The sequence below is a fragment of the Patella vulgata genome, chromosome 6, assembly GCF_932274485.2.
Source record: "Patella vulgata chromosome 6, xgPatVulg1.2, whole genome shotgun sequence".
In the NCBI taxonomy this organism is placed as follows: Eukaryota; Metazoa; Mollusca; class Gastropoda; family Patellidae; genus Patella; species Patella vulgata.
The window spans coordinates 392,493-416,023 of record NC_065884.2 but is presented as its reverse complement, the minus strand read 5'-3'; the positions used below and the strand labels follow the sequence as shown (position 1 = coordinate 416,023).

The following is a 23,531-nucleotide window of genomic DNA, read 5'->3' as shown; positions in this document are numbered from 1 at the left end:
AAATCATATCTTCCTGTGTAGGAAATGAATATCCGAAAGGTCAAATTCGAATCAGTTTTCAAGCAAAATACATATATAGTAACAACATTTTTCTCACTTATTCCCAGCTTAACTAGTTGCTTGTAGTTTTTGTTTGTTATAGTCTGTCAGGAAATGATTGATTTTAAATATTTATTTTTGTTTTTGTGTTTTTTTCAGGAAAGGGGAAGAAATAAAGGATGAAAATCAATTAAAAAGCCTCGTTAGGGGCACCCCAGGCGTCTAAAGTTAGACAAGTAGGACGTTAAACTCCATTTCATCAATTATTTACCATGAATCTTTTTTTTTATTGGTTAAATAACCATTGTAAATATTTCCCATTAACATTTCACGTAGGAGTTAAACGATGCCTTTTTACCCACGTTATATCATCTATGGGGGAATTGAGTCTTTATTTTTTTAACAGATCTAGTAAATACTTGATTATTACAACTCTATAGTCAGTTAACGTTATTACTATTACTTTTACTGAGAATACGTACCTTGTTTATGATCGATTCTTTTTCTCGTGCAATTATTTTACAAGTATATTTGATTTGATTTTGTTTAATACTCATTTTAGTCTTCTATTATATTACATGTATAATTTTGTAGTTTAAGGGGGGGTGGGGGCTTAATAAGCCAAACTTCTCACTTTAAAATGAAATTGCGTTTCAAATGATTATGTTTTTTTTATAAATACAAGAAATTGCATTTCAAATGATTTTGTTTATAAATATGGAGCCACGGTGGCGTGCACGTAAAAGAACCCTCGACAATTGAAATTCGAAATAAGAGTAGACCGTACCTCTGCTGTCCCGGCAACATTTCCCGCAAAGCACACTGTATGGCGTATCCGTCTTCATTAGAACAGTAGGAGCAGAACAGTTGGACGTTAAACCCCATTTCATTTCATTTCAATTTTCTATAGAAAGGATTGAAATTCAAACCCACACCTAAAGCTATTGTACACACCAATGTTTACGCGGAACCCTGGTTTTTCTTCCCATCCGAACTAAAACAAGTCGTTCCTTCCCACCTTTCTATATGAGGTTTATCTCATAATGAATAGAAAATCGAATAATTAGTTGATTATATTTCATTGAATGTTTTACATGCTTTATTACATTTTCTAATTTATTTTTCGGTCATCAGAGATTATTTTTAACACGCAGGTACATAATTTCTTTATTTACACCACATCTTTATCACCTGCCATATTGAATCTCTTATTGTAATTGAAAGGACCACACCTTGTCCATGTTTACGTCACTATTTAGTCAACCAACTTTTTACTGCGTCTGGACTAGTTAAAGTATGATTTGCCTTTTTGTCTGAAATATTCTTCGTTCAGAGAGAAAGAGGGAGAAATGGGGTTTAACGTCCACTCGACACAGACTAGGTCATTTCGGGACTAACATATGGTTAAATTTTATTTCAATAAATATTCGCTTGCGCGTAGCTGTCTTTAGCAGTGGGAGGATTCCCTACTCCTTGTCACGTACAACCGGGGATTCGAAACCACGTCAGAGTTAACCCAATGACATGCCTCATGATACAGCGCGCACGTGCTAACCATTCGGCAAATCCAACCATACTTTCTTTCTTCGTTCAGTGTGTATAAATATTATTTTTACTATACAAGAAATAGAACAGGAATGTATTCAAAGTATTTCTTACAACAATGTGGAAATACTTCATTAGGTGTGTGAGATTCCCTCAAACACCTGATATTTTGTAAATATAATTATTTAATAGATGTGTGAGTTAATTGGTATGGATTCACTTAAACACCGGATATTCTGTAAATAAAATACAGTTGTAGTTGTAAAGATGAATGTCGTTTTAGAATGTATCACGGTGCTGGTAATGATTTAATTGTAATAGACAACAGACATGATGGTGATATTACTTCTATCACCACCCAGCAAACACAAAACGTTTTGGTAACATTCGTAAATGGTTCTAATATGGTTGCGGTCAGAATGTTTTTTAAGCACGTTCTCCAAACGTTCGAAAAGGGTTCAGAGATAGACTGTACTTTTTTATAAACGTTCCAGAAACATCGCCAGAATGTTATCTTTTGACGTTTTAATTTTACTTTCATTCAACAATGACCGAACGTTATTTTGAATGTTTTTATAATGTTTCATCGGCAAACATTGCATTAAAACATTAGATTAATGTTTCAACTCCGTTTTTTATGACGTTATATCGCTGATACTGTGAGACGTTACTAAACACTAATTAATATCGTTCTAGTGATGTTTACTTAAGAAACGTTCACATTAGTTGTTCCAAGAACGTCAACTGAACCACCTAAATCACCGTTATTTCCCAACCCTCGTCAGACAACCTGTAAACGTCAGTAAATTATGTTCTTCTTACGTAACTATTGTAGCGTTTTACCTTATGATTCTTTGAACTTTAGTAATATACTGAGCGCCATGGAAAACGCATCACTTAGTTTTTCGTATAACAAAATGATCCTGTAAACATATCTTATTTATTTTGCTTCTTATTGTGAACAATATTCAAATGGGAACACATCAATAACAACACATTTGTACACTTATGGATGTTTAATTTGTAATCAACAGTACAAAGTTAGAGGGGTCAAAACCAAAAGTACGACACAGACGTCAGTAGCGCGTGTGTCCTCCACGGGCTCTTACGCACGCTGTGCAGCGACGTCGCATGGAATTTACCAATGTTTGAAAGAAGGCCTGGGGCAAATTGTTCCATTCTTGGACAAGAGCAGCTTCTAAAGCAGCAATGGTGTGCATCTGTGGTCTCCGATACAGACGGCGTCAAATCCCATCTCAGACATGTTCTATCGGTGCCATGTTCGGAGACATGGCTGGCCAGTCCAAGACATTAATGTTGTTAGAAGTCAGGTAGTCCATACTAAAACGGGCGGTATGCGGACGTGCATTATCCTGTTGGAAGTGCTGAAGTTGTGGGTGCGCTAGAAACATCGGTACAACAATTGGTTGCAAGACATCATCACGGTAGGCTACAGCATTAACGCTACTCCTGCAAATGTGTAGGGCGGTCCGGTGATGAAATGTGAAGCCTCCCCACACCATTACACTTCCCCCACCCCATCTGTTCGTTTCGAAGACGCAGCACTCTGCAAGACGTTCCCCAAGACGTCTCCACACACGTTGACGGCCATCAGCGTGATAAAGATGAAAGCGACTCTCATCACTCTCATCATTAAAGAGTACACTTTGCCAGTCTACTCTTCTCCATGTCTGGTGTCCTCGAGCCCATATCAAACGCCACTGACGGTGATGATCCCTGAGGATAGCTCCAACGTAAGGTCGTCGTGCACGGAGTCCTACTTCTCTTAGACGACGTCTTACGGTGTTGGCACATACTGGTCCTTGTCTTCCGACGACTGCTGCACCTGTTCGAGTCGCTGGGCGGAATCTGTCACGCAGATGTGTGACCCGGATGTAGCGGTCTTGAGCCCGGGTTGTAACGCGTTGTGGACCAGGACGTTGACGGTCACGTGTTGATCCAGTAACTCGAACACGTTCCACCAACCTTACAATAGTGGACTGATGACAATTGAAGTGTCTGGCAATAGCACGTGTAGAAATGCCAGCCCTGGACATTTCCATGGCTTCATTCCGTTGATTTTCAGTACGTCTCGGCATGTCTAGCTCGATTCCTTCACACGTCCAACAACAAATTACGACAGATTCACGTTTCACAGTTCATGTACTGCACATTAAGTTGAAAACATGCTTTTAAAGGGCTCACACACAATGCTGCACGTGAATATTGGGTTTTTCATGTGCATCTCGTGCAATTTTTTTTTTGTGCACACGGCCCGATTTTTTTTTGGGTTTGGGAGCATTGTGGGAAACAATAGTTCATAGTATTACATTATATTATACATACAAAACCACCTAGTAATAAAATATTTGGGAAAAAAAGTGATGCGTTTTCCATGGCGCTCAGTATATATTTGTTTGTGACGTTATATTGATTTCAGTTTTTAAAACATTCTGTTTTCCTAATTTAAAAACGTTAAAATTAAACGAAAAATAAACCCTTCCAATAAAGTTTCTAAAACGTTGTATTTCTATTTTACATATTCTTTACATCTTACATCATTAGCTAATGTTGCATTAAAACATTAGATTAATGTTCCAACTCCGTTTTTTATGACGTTATATCGTTGATACTGTGAAATGTTACTAAACATTAATTAATATCGTTCTAGTGACGTTTACTTAAGAAACGTTCAGATTAATTGTTCCAAGAACGTCAACTGAACCACCCGAATCAACGCTATTTCCCAAGCCTGGTCAGGCAACCTGTAAACGTCAGTAAATTATGTTCTTCTAACGTAACTATTGTTGCGTTTTAACTTATGATTCTTTGAACGTTAGTAATATATATGTTTGTGACGTTAATATTGATTTCAGTTTTTAAAACGTTCTGTTTTTCTAATCCAAAAAGCGTTAAAATTAAACGAAAAATAAACCCTTCCAATAAAGTTCGTAAAACGTTGTATTTCTATTTAACATATGCTTTACATCTTACATCATTAGCAAAAGTTGCATTAAAACATTAGATTAATGTTCCAACTCCGTTTTTTATGACGTTATATCGTTGATACTGTGAAACGTTACTAAACATTAATTAATATCGTTATAGTGACGTTTATTTTAGAAACGTTCAGATTAGTTGTTCCACGAACGTCAACTGAACCACCTGGAGCACCGTTATTTCCCAAGCCTGGTCAGACAACCTGTAAACGTCAGTAAATTATGTTCTTCTAACATACCTATATTGGCGTTTTAACTTATGATTCTTTGAAGGTTAGTAATATATTTGTTTGTGACGTTATATTAATTTCAGTTTTTAAAACGTTCTGTTTTCCTAATCTAAAAACGTTAAAATTAAACAAAAAATAAACCCTTCCAATAAAGTTCGTAAAACGTTGTATTTCTATTTTACATGTTTATTACATCTCACATCATTAGCAAACGTTGCATTAAAAAATTAGATTAATGTTTCAAACCCGTGTTTTGTGACGTTATATCGTTGATACTGTGAAACGTTACTAAACATTAATTAATATCGTTCTAGTGACGTTTACTTTAAAAACGTTCAGATTAGTTGTTCCAAGAATGTCAACTGAACCACCCGAATCAACGTTATTTCCCAAGCCTGGTTAGACAACCTGTAAACGTCAGTAAATTATTTTCTTCTAACGTAACTATTGTAGCGTTTTACCTTATGATTCTTTGAACGTTAGTAATATATTTGTTTGTGACGTTATATTGATTTCAGTTTTTAAAACGTTCTGTTTTCCTAATTTAAAAACGTTAAAATTAAACGAAAAATAAACCCTTCCAATAAAGTTCGTAAAACGTTGCATTTCTATTTTACATATTCTTTACATCTTAAATCATTAGCAAACGTTCCATTAAAACATTTGATCAATATTTCAAACCGGGTTTTTTACGTTATATCCTTGATACTGTGAGACGTTAGAGTTACATGTAATTATTATCGTTCTAGCGAGTTTTACTTCAGAAACGTTGGGATTAGTTGTTCCGAGAACGTCAAATGAACCATCTGATTCAACGTTATTTCCTAAGCCTGGTCAGACAACCTGTAAACGTCAGTAAACTAGTATTAATAACAAATTAAAAACACTTATATGTGATTGTGAAATCTACCTCTATATGTCTTACAAGGATTATGTAAGTAAACTATGATCGTTTAACATAACTTTCGTAGCGCTTAGCTTATGATTCTTTGAACGTTATTAATAGATTTGTTTGTGACGTTATATTGATTATTGGATTTTAGTTTTTAAAACGTTCTCTTTTACTAATCTAAAAACATTGAAATTAAACGAAAATAAAAACAACCTTACAATAAAATTCGCAAATGTTGCATTAAAACATTAGATTAATGTTTCAACCTCGTTTTATTATGACTTTATATCCTTGATACCGTGAAACGTTACACAACATTAATTAATATCGTTCTAGTGGCGTTTACATTAGAAACGTTCAGATTAGTTGTTCCAAGAAAGTCAACTAAACCACCTGATTCAACGTTATTTCACAAGCCTGATCAACCAACATGTAAACTTCGGTAAATTATGTTCTTCTAACGTAACTATAGTAACGTTTTAACTTAGGATTGTTTTAACTTTATTAATATATTTGTTTGTAACGTACGTACTATTGGTTATATTGGATTTTGGTTTTTAAAGCGTTCGGTTTCCTAATCGAAAAACGTTGAAATTAAACAAAAACAATAACCCTCAATAAAGTTCGTAAAAACGTTATATTTCCATGTTACATCGTTTTCCTGTAATTCTATTGACATTTACCTTAGAAACATCCAGATTAATTGTTCCAAGAACGTCAAATGAACCATCTGATTCAAGGTTATTTCACAAAACTGGCCAAACAGCCTGTTAACGTCAGTAAACTAATGTATGTTTTTCTAACTTTTGTAGCGTTTTAACTTATGATTCTTTGAACGTTATTTATATATTTGTTTGTAACGTTATATTGATTGTATTGGATTCGAGTTTTCAAAATGTTCTGTTTTCCTAATCTAAAAATGTTTAAATTAAAAGAACAAAAATAATCTCCAATAAAATTCGTAAAACGTTCTATTTTTATTTTACATTTTACATATAATCCCGAATTATTTCCGAATTATAATAATTATATTGGATCTTACTTTTTAAAACGTTCCGTTTTTCTAATCTAAAACCGTTTAACTAAACAAATAAAAATACCCCCCTCCCACCCCCAATTTTCATTTAAAGTTTAGAATAATGTTTCAAACGCGTTTTATTAGACGTTAAATTGTTGAGACTGTGAGACGTTACTAAACAGTAATTAATATTACAGTAATAGTATTACATTATATTATACATACAAAACCACCTAGTAATAAAATATTTGGGAAAAAAAGTGATGCGTTTTCCATGGCGCTCAGTATATATTTGTTTGTGACGTTATATTGATTTCAGTTTTTAAAACATTCTGTTTTCCTAATTTAAAAACGTTAAAATTAAACGAAAAATAAACCCTTCCAATAAAGTTTCTAAAACGTTGTATTTCTATTTTACATATTCTTTACATCTTACATCATTAGCTAATGTTGCATTAAAACATTAGATTAATGTTCCAACTCCGTTTTTTATGACGTTATATCGTTGATACTGTGAAATGTTACTAAACAGTAATTAATATTGTTCTAGTAACGTTTACTTTTGCAACATTCAGATTAGTTGTTCCAAGAACGTCGAACCATCTGTTAACACGTTATTTCCTAAGCATGGTCAGCTTGTAAACGTTAGTAAACTATTTTCTTCTCTTTGACGTTACATCATTGATACTGTAGAACGTTACTAAACATTAGTGACGTTTACTTTTAAAACGTTAAGATTTAATGTTCTAAGAACTTCGGATGAGCCATCTGATAAAACGTAATTTCCTAGACGTAATATTGATATTAGATTTTATACTTACTTTGAAACGTTCCGTGTTCCTCTTCCAAAAAGTTTAAATTAAACGAACAAAAATAACCCTCCAATGCTTTTTTGATGTTACATTAGACAATCGTTGCATAAAGACTTTAGATTAATGCGAGACGTTACTAAACATTAATAAATATCCTTCTAGTGACGTTTACTTTAGAAACGTTCAGATTAATTGTTCCAAGAATGTCAAATGAACTGTCTGATTCAACGTTATATCTCAAGCCTGGTCAGACAACCTTCAAACGTTAGTAAACTATGTTCTTCTAGTGTATATTTGTACCGTTTTAACTTATGGCTCTTTGAACGTTATAAGTATATATTATGTTCGTGACATTATATTGATTATATTGGATTACATTCCATGTTCCTAATATAATAAACGTTTAAATTAAACGAACAAAAATAACCGTCCAAAATGTTCGTAAAACGTTTTATATTTAGATGGGTTTTTTTTAAATATTTTACTGACAAGAACTGCATTTAGACTTATGATTAATGTTTCAAGCGCGTTTTATTTGACGTTTCGTCGTTGAAACTGTGAGAAGTTACTAAACATTAATTGGTATTGATCTATTGACGTTTACTTTACTAACGTTCAAATAAGCTATGTCAAGAACACCAAATGAACCATCTGATACAAAGTTATTTTCTAAGCCTAATCAGACCTCCTGTGCACATTAGTAAACTATTTCTTATAAAATAAAGTATGTAACGTTTTAACTTATAATTCTTTGAACGTTATTAATATATTTATGCATGCCTTTATGTTGATTCTATTGGATCTTAGTTTTTTAAACGTTGCGTTTTCATAATCTAAAAAGGTTAAATTAAACGAAACAGTCGAAAAATCTTAATGTTTAATGTTTTATTTATTATTATTATTATTATTACAGCATATTTATATTGCGCCCTTTCATATAACATGTTCAGGAGCACTTTACAAAGTGACAATGTAAATAATACATAAACAACAAGATTATGGACATGTTAACGATTGTATCCTGATTAAATAAATGTGTTTTAAGTTGTGTTTTGAAAAGAATATAGAGATGTACAACATCTTAAACTAAATGGTAGATTATTCCATAAAACAGGTGCTTGATAACTAAAAGAGCGCTGACCGTAAGAGACTAGTTGAACAGTTTTGGGCTTTAAAAGTAGCTTATCTGATGTACGTAATGTTCGGCCAGGTGTATACAGTTCTAAAAGATCTGAGAGGTAAACCGGAGCTAAATTATTTAAACATTTAAAAGTAAGTAGTAAAATCTTAAAATCAATTCGATATTTAACAGGTAACCAGTGTAGATTATATAAAACAGGAGTTATGTGGTCACATTTCTTAGTTAAAGTAACAAGTCTAGCCGCAGCATTCTGTACTTTTTTGTAATTTATCTATAAGCTTTAAAGGTAAACCAACTAAAAGTGAATTAAAGTTATCTAATCGGGAAGTGACCAGAGAATTAACAAGTGACTTAGTGGCCTCTACAGTTATACATTTACGTATTTTACCTATATTTCTGATATTAAAATAGCACAATTTACAAATATTATTTACTTGAGCTCCCATAAGCATAAAACTATCAAAGATTGCGCCAATATTTCGAGCAGAATAAGATGAAAATATATCAAAATTACCAATTACAACAGGGGGGTTATCATGTGCAAATTTACTTAATTGATGCCCTGAACCTAATAACAAATATTCGGTTTTATCATCATTCAATTTTAGAAAGTTCTTTGACATCCATTTTCTAATTTCACTAATACAGTTCTCAAGTTGTAATTTTGATAAATTGAAAGAAGATGGACAATTAGGTGTAAATGAAATATATAATTGATTATCGTCGGCATACAAATGAAAGCTGAGACCATATTTTCTGACAATATATCACCTAATGGTGACGTATAGAGGGTAAATAAAATCGAACCAAGAACAGAACCTTGGGGAACCCCAGATGACAAAACAGATTCAGACGACGATTTACAATTAACTATAATACACTGCTTTCTACCCACAAGATAGCTTTCTAAAAGATTTAATGCAGAGCCACAAATACCGAATTTAAATTGAGGTCTACGTAGAAGAATGGAAGGGTCCATCGTGTCGAAAGCAGCAGATAAATCTAATAAAATTAGAAATGTACATTTTCTATTGTCAATTTCCATTAAAATATCATTTGAAACCCGGGTTAAAGCTGTTTCGGTACTGTGAAATTATTTATAAGCACTTCGAAATGGTTCATACAAACAGTTATCATGTAGATGGGCCTTTATCTGAGAAGCAATACATTTCTCCAATATTTTAAAAACATTAGGATCTAGTTTTTAATTAAAGGGGTAACATAAGCTTGTTTGAAAACGTTGGGAATAGTAGAGGATGATATACAAGAATTAATAATATTGGGAAAAACTGGAATAACTTCGTCTATACAGTCCTTAAGAACAGAACTTAGTTTTACTTGCTCAAAGCCTCGAATAGTGTATCAATTGTAGGCGTAGATAACACGGGTGAATATACAGATACATACGAATTAATGACTACTCTTATTATTTCAAAGAAAACAGATGCATATTAAAACAAACACAATTATCAATTTATTAAAACAAACACAATTATCAATTTATTATAACAACAATTAAAACAACACTTTATTATTGGTTGAGTAGTCATATTAAAACAGTCTTTTTTGTTTGGTCCGAGTGGTCTATCAGTTGGTCCGACTGATCTTAGCCCGAGTGGTCTTTGGTCCGAGTGGTCATGGATTCTTGCGAAAAAAACCCAAAGTGTACCGAATTTCTCGTTCAAAAATAAGGCGGTATTTTTGTCACAGTTAGTGAGTTACTGTCGAAGTTGATGAAATTTGACCAATATCTAATGCGAAGACATTCCGAACAGAAATTAGACGGTGAGTACAATTTATTTATTGTTAAACCATAAGTCATTGCCAATAAAACTGCGTGTTAGTTTTTTTACGTGGGCTTTTGTAGGCGCTTGACAATCACAATGACAGCCTTGTGTAACAACAAACACTTCGTGACTTACTTATAGAAGTCAGTAGGCCTAGCCCTAGCCAAAAAATAATAAATAGCCTAGACACTAGATGATGAGTATTAGGCCCTATAGAGTATTACTAGTCTAGATCTAATACGAATAGTAATAGTTTGAAATCTATGTATTATAAACCCATAAACTAGGCCTACCCTTTTTGTAGGTCTATTCTAGATAGGCCTAGATCATACTATTTAGATCTCTATGGCAGTGGCTAAATACCACGCTCCAAAATACCACGCACATTCCCTATTGCTTCTATACAAATGTAAAGTGGTACGAGATTTTGGTACCACGTACTTTTTAATTATGGTGATTTTACCTTATTAAAGGGACAGTAACACTCTTGCTGGCTTGAAAGCTCCAGAAAATAAATAATAACTCTAAGTACTAGATGTTTAAGTGTCCTACCTGTTGTGTAAATTATCCATTACATCTTATTTTACTTGTCCAGAGGGTTCGAAAATATTTTTAAATCGAAGTTTCATTTGAAAAGGTTTACGTTAGACGTTTCAAACCATTATGTTGAATTTTTCAAAATTTTTAAATAAGGTGTGTTAAGATGAAATTTGTATCATCAATTAATTGAAATATTCTAAAATAGTATAATTTGTTGACCAGAATAAAGATTGGGACATATTATTCAGTTACAACAAGAGTGGTATTGGGCCTTTAAAAGCTAATTTTGCAAATTATATCAATTATTTAATTGAACTCGATGTTTTATACTATTTTATATAGACAATATTTACACTTAATGTTTAATAATAAAATATAATAAAATTCAGACAGTCGATCGGTCGGTTAAAATTATCGCCATTTATATACGGTGTAAAGGTTATTGTAACCTATTTAAAAGGGCCCTACGTGGTATATTGGACTACTGAGTAGAAATGAAACAAAAAGTGGCAGTTAAAAATAAAATATGAGGACGATACGAAAGTGCAGTTAAAAACAAATGTGGTACAATAGAATCCGAGGCTGAGACAACAGCACCACGTTCGCTTTTCGTTTCTATGGTATAGTAGAATCCGGGGCTGAGATAACCGTACCACGCGTGCCTTACTGGTTCTGTACAAACGGAACGTGGTATACTAGAATCCCTTACTGCTTTTATACAAACGTGGTACGCGACTTCGGTACAAAAAACGTGGTATACTAGAACCCAAGACTGAGATAACCGTACCACGCCCGCCTTACTGATTCTATACAACTGAAACGATGGTATGCTCGCCTTACTGCTCCTATACAAATAAAGCGTGGTACCACATGCTTTTTATGATTTTACATTATTTGAAGCAAATTTTGCAAATCGTGTTGATTATTCACCCGATTAGATTTTATTACATACTTCGAGAAGGTATTTGTTGAGTAATAAAACCTTCTAGTAGTTTATCGAGGGCTGGCCGTCCTTACCGCACGGTACAAATAAAACTTTCTAGTAGTTTATCGAGGTTCGGGTGCAGGGCTCTATAAAAGTTGAGTGTGCCTGCGCACACACTTGAAAATGTGCCTGCAGGGTCATACTGAAACACAGGGATGTAGCCAGGATTTGGTGAGTGGTGTAAAAATATATGTGGCGAGCGGAGTGAGGCAAAAAAATTTTGGGAGGGGGCGTGGTCTTTTATGAAAATTAAACCCTTCTTGGTGTATTTTCAGAGCATCTGCTGCCTTTTGTATTTAGTTCAGTGCAAATCAAATTTCCATTTATATATTCAAATTTTACCAAATTCACTTAATTTTCATCAATGATACAGGGATCTAAAAACTTTTTGACACCACCCGACCGAGCATAAAATTGTTCCGCCCCACTCTGTTTCTCTGGATAGATAAGTTGAGGACCTTTCGGTATTTGTTGTTTTGTTGGGGTTTTTTTTCAAATATTACTTTATTACTTTGAGATTAAAAATTAAAACGATTCTTAAAACGGTGTTTGTGTTGTATTTGAGTACAACGAATTATGACAACAGGTAGATATTGATAATTAAAACACATATTATTTGACTTGTTTGTAAAGTTGTTGTACTGTACGTGTCTCACGAATATTATTATTATTACGGTGGAATGAGAATCAGGTCAGGCAGAAACTGAGAAAGCTCTCATCTTCCTCCTAGTCCTACTCTCGGGCCGTAGCAAATCCACGGTCAACATAGGTAAGAAATAAAATAAGAAACATCGTGAAAATTTGCAGGCACGTGTTGGACAATTACGACATTCAAACCTTTAACATTGGAGTGCCGTAAATTGGCCTGGGTGACCTATTTACGGCAAATAAACAAATATAAAGACCATAGAATAATTGTAAAATGAATAGACCTAGGCCTACACATCACTTAGTATAAATAAACAAAATACCAATACATCTTTCTTTAAACTAATTTGGGATGATAGGGTCTACTACGGCACACAAAAATAAATTATGCCGTGACAGACATGGTTTGCGTACGTCGGCTTTTATGGCTTTGCCGTTTAATTGCCGTGGTAAATTTCGAGCGCCGAGTTTGTGTACAGAGAAGGACGAAGGGGTTTAAATACGACTGGGCGGCTTTCTTCGATTTTTTCTTTGTGCTGGGCTGCAAAAAATAGTGCCGGGCGCAGGCGCTGCCCGGCGTGGCTACATCTTTAAAAATGTGCCTGCAAAAAAGTATTTTAAAAGCAAATGTGCCTGCGCACGCCGTGCGCATGTGCGCGGAAATATCGATGCCTGTTCCGGAGTCCAAAATGGCCGCTTTATATAAATGAGAATTTTGGGGATAACTAACCCTAACCCTAACCCTTTTTAAAAGACTGAACTTGGGTCTAATTTAGTTTTTACTTCTCTTAAAAGGGTTAGGGTTCGGGTTAGTATTCCCCTAAATACTCATTTGTATAAAGCGGCCATTTTGGTATGAGTTCTAGGGTCTTGTTAAGTAGGGTATAGTTCAATAACTTTTACACAATACATGTACTATTTACCGTATAATCATTAACGCTATTGTAACTTACTTTAAGATAAAGTGTAAATATGGCCTATAAAAACCTCAAATTGGATTAAATCATCAACACAATTTGCAAAGTTTGCTTCAAATAACGTAAATCCCTATAATTAAAAAGCACGTGGTACCAAAGCCGCGTACCACGTTTCAGTTGTATAAGAGCATATCGAAGCCGCAAGACGGGCGTGGTAAGGTTATCTCAATCACGGATTCTATTATACCACGTATTTTGTACCGAAGTAAGTCGAGCGTAACACGTTCAGTTGTATAGAAGCAGTAAGGCGGGCGTGGTACGGTTATCTCAGTCTCTGATTCTAGTATACCAAGTTTTTTGTACCGAAGTCGCGTACCACGTTCCGTTTGTATAGAAGGAGTAGGGCAGGCGTGGTACGGTTATCTCAGTTTCGGATTCTAGTGTACCACGTTTATTTTGTACCGAAGTCGCGTACCACGTTCCGTTTGTATAGAACCAGTAAGGCGAGCTTGGTACTTTTTTCTCAGCCCCGGATTCTATTATACAACTTTTTTTTAAAAACTATCAACACGTGGCACTCTTGTATCATCCACATATTTTATTATACTCCGTTTTTACCTGCCACGTTTTATTTCATATCTACACAATATAATACGTAGGGTCTTTTTAAATCAGGTACAGTATATGGCCTATAAAAACATCAAAATTGATTAAATAATCAAGCAAGGCGAGCGTGGTACTCAGCCCCGGATTCTATAGTACCACGCTTTGTTTAAGTTATCAACTCACTGCACTTTCATGTCATCCTCATATTTTATTATACTCCGTTTTTACCTGCCACGTTTTATTTCATATCTACACAATATAATACGTAGGGTCTTTTTAAATCAGGTACAGTATATGGCCTATAAAAACATCAAAATTGATTAAATAATCAAGCAAGGCGAGCGTGGTACTCAGCCCCGGATTCTATAGTACCACGCTTTGTTTAAGTTATCAACTCACTGCACTTTCATGTCATCCTCATATTTTATTATACCACGTTTTTACCTGCCACGTTTTGTTTCATATCTAGCCAATAGCCCAATTTAAGGTTGTTTTTTTTAAGTAGGGTATAGAAGGTCTACAATAACTTTTACACAGTAGGGTCTACAAGTATTACTAACCAAACGTATGATCATTAACCAAACAATCGGTTATCTGTATAGTAATTTATGCCTGTCTTTATTAGTCCAGTCAGAGCAGAACGTTAAACCCCATTTCATTTCATATCCAATATGATCCGTAGGGTCTTTTTAAATAGAGTATAGTATAATAACTGTTACACAGTATTATTAACCGTATGATCATTAACCGACCGATCAGTTATCTGTATTTTAATTAATTTTAACATAAAGTGTAAAGATGACCTATAAAAACATCAAAATGGAGTAAATAATCAACACAATTTGCAAAATTTGCTTCAAATTATGTAAAATCCCTATAAATAAAATGGACGTGGTACCACCAAGGCGAGCGTGGTACGGTTATCTCAGCCCCGGATTCTATTATACCACTTTTTTTTACTATCAACTTATGGTACTTTCTTATCGTTCCCATATATTATTATACCACGTTAGTTTTTATCTGCCAGGTTTTGTTACATATCTACTATCCAAAAATTCCAATATACCACGCAAAACCGTATATAGGTAAAGTTGCGACAACTGTGAAGCCAGAAATTTCATATGACATCATGAAAATATGACGTCCACAGCCGTATATAGATAAAGTTGCGTCAACTGTGAAGCCAGAAATTTCATATGACGTCATGAAAATATGACGTCAAGTGCACAAAGACGCCATCTTGGGTCCCAAGTATTTGTACCTACTCACTTTCTATTTTATGTCCTATCATACTGTTGTGTTTATGTTGGCTGCCAATGACAGGGATGTAGATGGATATCTCATAGAATTCCGCGAAAAAGAGATAAAATATACATTTTTAAACGAAAAGTATAGCTGAACAAACTATTATTATTATTATAAAACCATAAGCGCACATTATTGTTATAATAATATAGTCCAATTCATAAGAAAATGAAATGAATGATACACCAGATAAAAGCGCTATTAAATATATTTAACTTGCATACACTTTTAAAAATCAGATTTTTGTGCAGACGGGTAAAGTGAAAAATTAAAACTTAAATTATATAGTAATTTGGGAGATAAAACCTTATTGCCTTCTAGCCGGCAAAATAAATGCCTGAAATTCCATTATTTTTTGGTCTGGAGCCATTCCGGATTGGGTCATCAATCATTAATTGTATCATCAATTTTTCGAAAATAGAAATTTCTTTAAAGTGTAGCTTAAAATCAGTGTAATTTAAAGGAGCTAAATCGCTAATATTTGGGACCTAGAAATTGACATAATTGGGTCGCACAGCATATAATAATGTAATATGAATGTATATAAATTGATTTACGTTCAATAGTTTCCGTTTTTAATCTAATTTCAAAGCAGTTATGTTCGGCGAAATACCGAATCAGTTTATTTACATTCATATTACATTATTTCCGTACCATTTGTGTCAATTTGTAGGTCCCAAATATTAGCGATTTACCTTTAAATAAAAGGTGTCTAGCGTAACATGTGTTTCGGGCATATTGTTTCATCAGTGACATGTGAGACGAGATATCGCTCTGCGAAACTTCCTGGTGTCTTTTGCAATTTGTTTGGGGTAAGACGTTATCTCTCCCCGCCCATGCAGGGGCGGATTGGGCCATCGGGCGAAGGGCCGGTCGGGTGTGGGCCGTAATTCGGAATCCTGCGATGGGGATTCCGAATTTCATCCGAAAATTTCATCGGATTCACCCGACGCTGTCGCCAGAAATGTCTGCCGATGGTTCGTAACTCAAAAAAAAAAAAAATCAATTTTAAGGCCTCAGCAAAATTTGATGTTGCTGGTCTTGACGATACAATGATAATACGTTAATTAATATGACGATATGATAATTTCACAGGTTGATGGTTGTAAATTACTTGCAGGTTGGGGTTTTGGCCTAAATTAATCGATTGATGAGATATATTATTTGACAGAGATTATAATCAGATATGCCACCAAATCGCATATTTGGGGTTCCATTTTTCAAAATTTAATGGGGGAGAGCCCCCGGAACCCCCCTCCGGGCTCCGCGGTCAGTAAAAGGGGCCGCTCATGCGCCCATGAGTAAATAATAATATTAATCTAATATATAAACCTCACAAATTTAACAGATACAAATAATGTACATGTTATTCCACAGGTAGACATACATTGAAGGTGCCCAGTGAAAGAGATGCAGTTGCTTTAGTGTTTGTACGACACCTTTCGGTATTTGCGTCCCATACCCAGTGAAATAATCATGTTTTTCTGATGCTCAACTAGTATCAAATATATACTCTTCATAAAAAGTAGGGGATATTCAGAAACAATACAAAACTGCGGAAATGCACTGCTGTTTTTATTAGAGGTAACCAGTGTCTGTTAATAACAGGCCAATTGCCTACAAATGAACATAAACAGTTCATATGGGCGGCTTATCTGACGGTCCCTTTACACTCGCCAATAGATACACCGTCAAAAGTGAAAATGAACGTTTTTGATGTTTGTCTTAATGATGAGTAATTGCTAGAACCAATCCTCAGGCATTCAGCAATTCGTCGTGGCATGCTCCTAATCAACCGTCCAGTCACGATTTGGGGCAATCTGACCCACTCCTCTTGCAGTGCGACGGCTAATTCTTGCAGTGCGACGGCTAATTCTTGCAGTGTTGTCCGTTGACGTCGACGAACACATCGCCCGATCAAATTAAACGTAACACACTAAAGCAAAGATACGCTAAACAGTAAATATTATGCAAGAACCGATGGGAAAGCAAACATGGATAGGTAAACCAGCACACAGTAGTTTTCATCAACCCTTCCTTGAAGTGTCAAATTTGACAATGAACCCTCGCGTATGGCGCTATTATGTGTCGCATGTGCCGCTCAGTGGTTCTGTTGGGGCGATAAGTCCTTCATACGTGAACATACTCTCAAAGCATGTCTAGTGTCCATGACTACACATATTACACCCTGCATAGGTATTTGCATTTTAATATCCCCTACTTTTTTTTGAAGAGTATATCGTGCCTGTTACAAATCGCCTCGAGCATGTTCCACACATCTCAACATTTATCAGCTTTTTGTTTAATCTATAAAAGCCTACATTCCTACACAATGTTTTGTTTAGTCAAGTGAATCAAGAAAATGTATAGGCTAAATGGAACTATAGAACATGTACACCTTAATGTCGACAAATACGTAAAACTATCAAATAAGATATTCCTATGATGATATGATTCAAACGAAAGGTCCTATATATGCATGATATATCTACATTCAAGTTAAACGAACCGCATCTATTCATTTCAAATCTTGCTACGAGCTGAATAAATTATGTGTTTTATAACATCAAGTTTTTACACCTTGTCTTTTGCATCTAGATGTTTAAAGCGCGTTAACAATATATTCATTTAAGAGCAACTATGTCATTTCGTGACTAATATACCACATATTACAAGTCATAACCAACAGAAAGAAATGACGATTAATGAAAATTCCACCATTTTGAATTTCTACCATCAAGAATTCTCGAAATTAAATTTTTGAGATTATCGCTGCCCTTTTATTACCAAATTAATGGGGTTTTATTTTTCATTTTTTTTTTAATTTGGCAGTTACTTTGAAAGAAATGCCCGCCATCAAATGAAAAATACATTTTTAAATTGATGTTTGTCAAATTCGATTTTTCGACACACTTCGCTTGCATAGCCACTCTGTGTCTGAGGAATTTAAAAATAAATTATTTATCCTACCACCACTGAAAGACACTGATTACGATATAGCGCTCTCGATAATTCCCGAAGAACGCCAAATTGAATTATGTTAATCTTTTCATTTTGCCTTGGCCGATTTTGAGTATGATTTTGTCTGACATATTATCATTGAACCAAACCGCATTGATTTCTTTTGCAATTTGTTAAGTATAAATTGTAGCCCGTAAAACGTTATACCAAGAAAAAAATAAAACGTTTTAAGTAAAGCTATATGACGCCATGACGTCATAGTTTTTGTGGCGTCATAGTTGGGACCCAAAATGGCGCCTGTAAATGAGTTGTAACTTTCCCTATACAAGGCTTTGATGACGTCAAGTGCAGAAAGGCGCCATCTTGGGACCCAAGTATTTGTACCTACTCACTATCTATTTTATGTGCTATCATCAATGATCTATATATTATAATAACTGGATATATAGCTCATTGGATGAGATGTGTGAAGTCACCGCAAGTACCAATTCCGCCACGTTACCACTCTCAAAACAATAGAGACTTTTGGCAAGCGTAAATTGCTGGTCCGTATCACGCATTATGCTTGTGACGTCATCAATGTATGTGTTTTTCTCATACGTGATACGGCACACGGATACGGCAGCACGTATCGAACAGCTTTCATACGGAAAAGGTCCGTATAACATCGTCATCTTTTTACCGTCTTGTTTGCTACTTTTAGACGCTGAAATGTTGTGGTATAGCGTGTTTATGAATCTATGTGTATCCTAGAACACAAAGGTGAATATTTGATGTGATTTTAACCATGATAAAGACTGGAATTTATTCATTATGTTTGATGAGCTTTTATAAGAATTATCATATTTTTCCTGTCTGTCTGCATGCAGGTTGATCTACGTGCTAAATCTAGGGACCTTGCAAATATCTAAATGATGTGATTCTACGGTAAATGATACATTAGTGAAACCAAAAAATGCTGTCGAGTCGAAGTCGAAGATTTTTAATAATATTCGACATTAAATGTATCATACGGTCTGTCATTGAGTCAACTGGCAGGGTTTCGATTCCCCGGTTGTACGTGACAAGGAGTAGGGTCGCCTGTCCAACCTCGTGGGTTTTCTCCGGGTCCTCCGGTTTCCTCCCACTGCTAAAGACCCCTATGCACAAGCGAATTATTGAAATAAAAATTAGTTATTTCGTTTAAACGAATTAATTATTTCGTTGAAACGAATTAATTATTTCGTTTAAACGAATTAGTTATTTCGTTTAAACGAATTAGTTATTTCGTTTAAACGAATTAGTTATTTCGTTGAAACGAAATAATTAATAAATAGACTTGAATATACCAATTTCAACTAGTTGTAAAGTCACAATGGCTGAACGTAGACTACATTTGATAAAGTCTTACTTTTTAATGGGAATGAAACAGAGGGAAATTATACAACTATTGTCGGAGAGAAATGACATATCCCTTTCGCGTAGACAATTGCAAAATATTCTGTATAGTGAAAATGTATATAGATGTCGTAATTGGACTGATATTATGAGCGTAGTGGGGTTTATAATGAAGGAAAATATTGGATCTGGTGGGTTACATGGATACAGGTGGATGTACCAAAAATTAAAGGAAAATGGATTAAAGGCAAGAAAAGAAGAGGTTCGGCTGCTATTGAATATTCTAGACCCAGAAGGTGTTTTTCTGAGACAGCAACACAGACTAAGACGGAGGATGTATCACTCGAAAGGACCAAACTATATATGGCATTTTGACTCGTATGATAAGTTGAAACCATTTGGTATTTGCATAAACGGATGCATCGACGGATATTCGCGAAAAATAATATGGCTTAATGCTTATTCCACCAGCAGTGACCCAAGAATAATTGGAGGATATTTTTTAAAAGCCGTCGAGGAAATTGGATGTCCCAGAATTGTAAGAGCAGATAGAGGTACCGAAATTGGTCATGTGGATAATTTCAACGTTTTTTTCGCAGAGATGGAATGGATCAAATGGCTGGTGAACGTTCATTTTTGTATGGGAAAAGCACTCATAATCAGAGAATTGAATGTTGCTGGGGGGTTCTTAGAAGACAATGTGCAGAATTCTGGATGGCATTTTTTGAACAAATTAAAATTAATGGTAATTTTGATGGTGGAGGTCTAGATACAAATTTGATTATCTTCTGCTTTTTGCCTCTTTTACAAGTAAGTAACTTAATTATCCATATTTCGTGACAAACGTGATTCGCCTTCCGTGGTAATGCGCCAGCTTTTGACCCTGACAAGTGTGGATCTGGAAGGTGAAATTTTGTAATTACGCGGGAGTTTATCTTCAAAGGACATAATTAAAGCTTTGACAGCTGGTTGAACGCTTCTCGCGACTTACACTATAAAGGGTCAACTGTAGTGTATTCAAAGAGTAGAGGTCCGAGTACTAATCGATACCCATGAGCATGCGTAACTTCCGGCTCCTGCTCAAAGTGCCGAAACAGTGTAACCAGAAATGATATTCTACCAATATTTAAAAGCCTTTAAATGTAAATCTATAGTGGAAACATTCAAAATTATCTTCCTTGGCTGATATATAACATGTTTTTATTTCAGGATGAGATAGATTATGTTGCTAAAGTCTGGGATGATCATATTATTCGACCAACTAAAAACCAATATGTTCCATCTGGTCGGCCAATCATCATGTTTTCAGCACCTGAGCTTTACAATGTCCACGATTACAAGACGTTAATTGGAAACGACCAAATACTTATCTGCAAGGAAGAAGCGTTGTTCCGAAAAGCAATCCCATGTGATGAAGACATCTATGATATGTGTATGATATTGATGAATGAAAACAACATGCAGTATCCAACAGATGCATATAAAGCCCTTGACTTATATCTGGAACTACTTGAATGTTAGAATCATGTACGAATAAAATGATTAAACTGGATTTTGTTGTCAATAATAAATTATTTCCTTTTGATGAAATAAGATTTAAACTAACACGATATGATTCATCCAATGTCTACCATTTTTCTGGTTTCAACGCAACATTATTTTCCAGATGATCTCTATTCTCCTCTCATCCGATATCCCCCAGTATGCTGGTTTCAACGCAATATGATTCCCTCGATGTCTCGATTCTGCTTGTTTCAACCCGACACGATCCCCCCTAGGTCGCTGTTCTACTGCATCCCCGATGTCGCCATTTTACTGGTTTCAAACCCAACATGATACCTCGATGTCCCCCATGCTACTGGTTTCAACGATTTCAAACCCAACATGATTTCCCCGATGTCCCTCATTCTACTGGCAACAAACCGACATATTTTCCCAGATGTCCCCCATTCTACTGGTTTTAAACCCAACATGATACCCACCACCCCCTACAGATTACAACCTGGCATGATTTACCCAATGTCTTTCATTCTACTGGTATCATTCGAACATAATAATAATTATTGCTGTTAACGTTTATTATCCATCTCGTTGAGCTGCCCAATAAAGGTAAAATTATTATCCGATCTTGGGACACTAATCACACCACGAGCGTACCCAATTTATTTGTACAACAACAATAGTTTTAGTTCACACCGTTCTACGGCCATTTTGAATTTTGTTGCCATCTTTGATTTTGTACATGATCTAATGATCTAGTTGAAAAAAAAAGTGAATAGTAAATACTTGAAAGTAGGCTCAGTAGCTAAAATGTGTATAATGCTTCGTCATACTTTCAAGCCAGATATAGTGTGTTTAGATTTTTTATGCAAGTTAAATATTGGTTGTATTGACATTATAAAATTTCCATGAATGTAAGTCTAAATATCGGATAGTGACGCTGGTTTTTTTGCCTTCTAACAATATTTATTTAATCAGTATTACATAATCTAAAGATACATAATTACTGGATCTGAAAACTGTTAGCATTTTGTTGAATATATTAATACCCCTTTAAACTCCTCAATTTCTTTATGAAGATGTAAATACCCCTTTAAACCCTGTACTTTCTTTTGTAGGCCTCTGAATATAAGATGAGCTCTACCCTGCTACAACCCTCCATGAATAAAAGACTTTATTGCAAGTCAAAAGACTTTACTGTCAGTAATTTCGGACGGAGGGCCTGGCAAGGACATTGTCAATTCGATTCGTTGGAGTACATGTAAAAGAATCCTTGACAGAAATCGAAATAGGAGTAGGTAATTACCCTGCTGTTTGGGGAGCCAAACCATGCAGAAAAATAGGAGATAAACCCTATCTGTTAAAAGATGTAGCCCCTATCGTGTTTGGAGAAGGAGGGGGGGGGGATTCAGGAACACCACATTTGATATAAATCTGTTGAAAAACTGTAGCCTCTATTGCTTTTCGGAGGTTTTCAGGGGTTAACTCCGGAACAGAGTTTTGTGGAGCACTGATTATTGATGGAGTTCGTCCTCCCATGAATGTACAACCAGGGGTAATAATCCAGAAATTTAAGGTTCGACATGTGTCCGAGTTATTTGGGAAATAAACATATATTGTAAGCTTCATCTAAATTGGATAAAAATTGTGACCTGTAGAGTGTCCACAAACAAATGTGAACAATGGTAACAGTATGATACGAGTTGATTATTGGCTTGTCATGTGAATAAATGTCTAATTAATACTTTATATAACATATGTTCGTTAAAAAAGTATTAACATTAGTGTTACTTTGCTCTTATTTTTTGAAAAATTTTCACAAGTTGTTTTCCTTTATTTTGTTAATGTAGAATGGTAATGAACTGCTCTTTTCATTTTCTTTGTTTTATTTGTTTCGTTTGAATTTGATTTATCTGTTTAGTTTTTGATTGTTTAATTTTTGTTAATGAAGTTGATTCTTTTAAACTTCGTTTTTTATTTTTGAACTCTACTTGGTGTAGGTGTTCATCAGGTAATACCTCGACTGAGTTCAATATAGAGATTAGCCGGTTGATTTATTGGATATAAACCTTTGAATAATAGCGCCTAACAGGCAGCTGTGTTTAATTGTGTTTAATTATGTTCTCCTGATTTTGATTGTTTCTGTGTGTTTGAAGTAAATGTTTGTGATATGTGCTTAGAAACACTTCATGTGTAATGAAGCGCTATATAAATCGAACAATAATAATA

At 34.8% G+C, this 23,531-nt stretch overlaps 1 protein-coding gene across 5 annotated transcripts in view; it reads left to right on the top strand.

The window, feature by feature from the left end:
• LOC126823967 (uncharacterized) overlaps positions 1–22,977 on the top strand; it is a 60,599-nt gene extending 37,622 nt beyond the window's left edge. For 4 of the 5 annotated variants that reach the window (XM_056101959.1, XM_056101958.1, XM_050553042.2 and 1 more), the window contains one exon: positions 199–4,076. In XM_056101959.1, the coding sequence (XP_055957934.1) occupies positions 199–265 (67 nt within the window). In that variant the 3' untranslated portion in view covers positions 266–4,076. Of the gene's footprint in view, positions 1–198; positions 4,077–22,420 lie in introns of those variants that run through there. The other variant, XM_056101957.1, reaches the window with a different exon arrangement.
• The last annotated feature ends 554 nt before the right edge of the window (positions 22,978–23,531 follow it).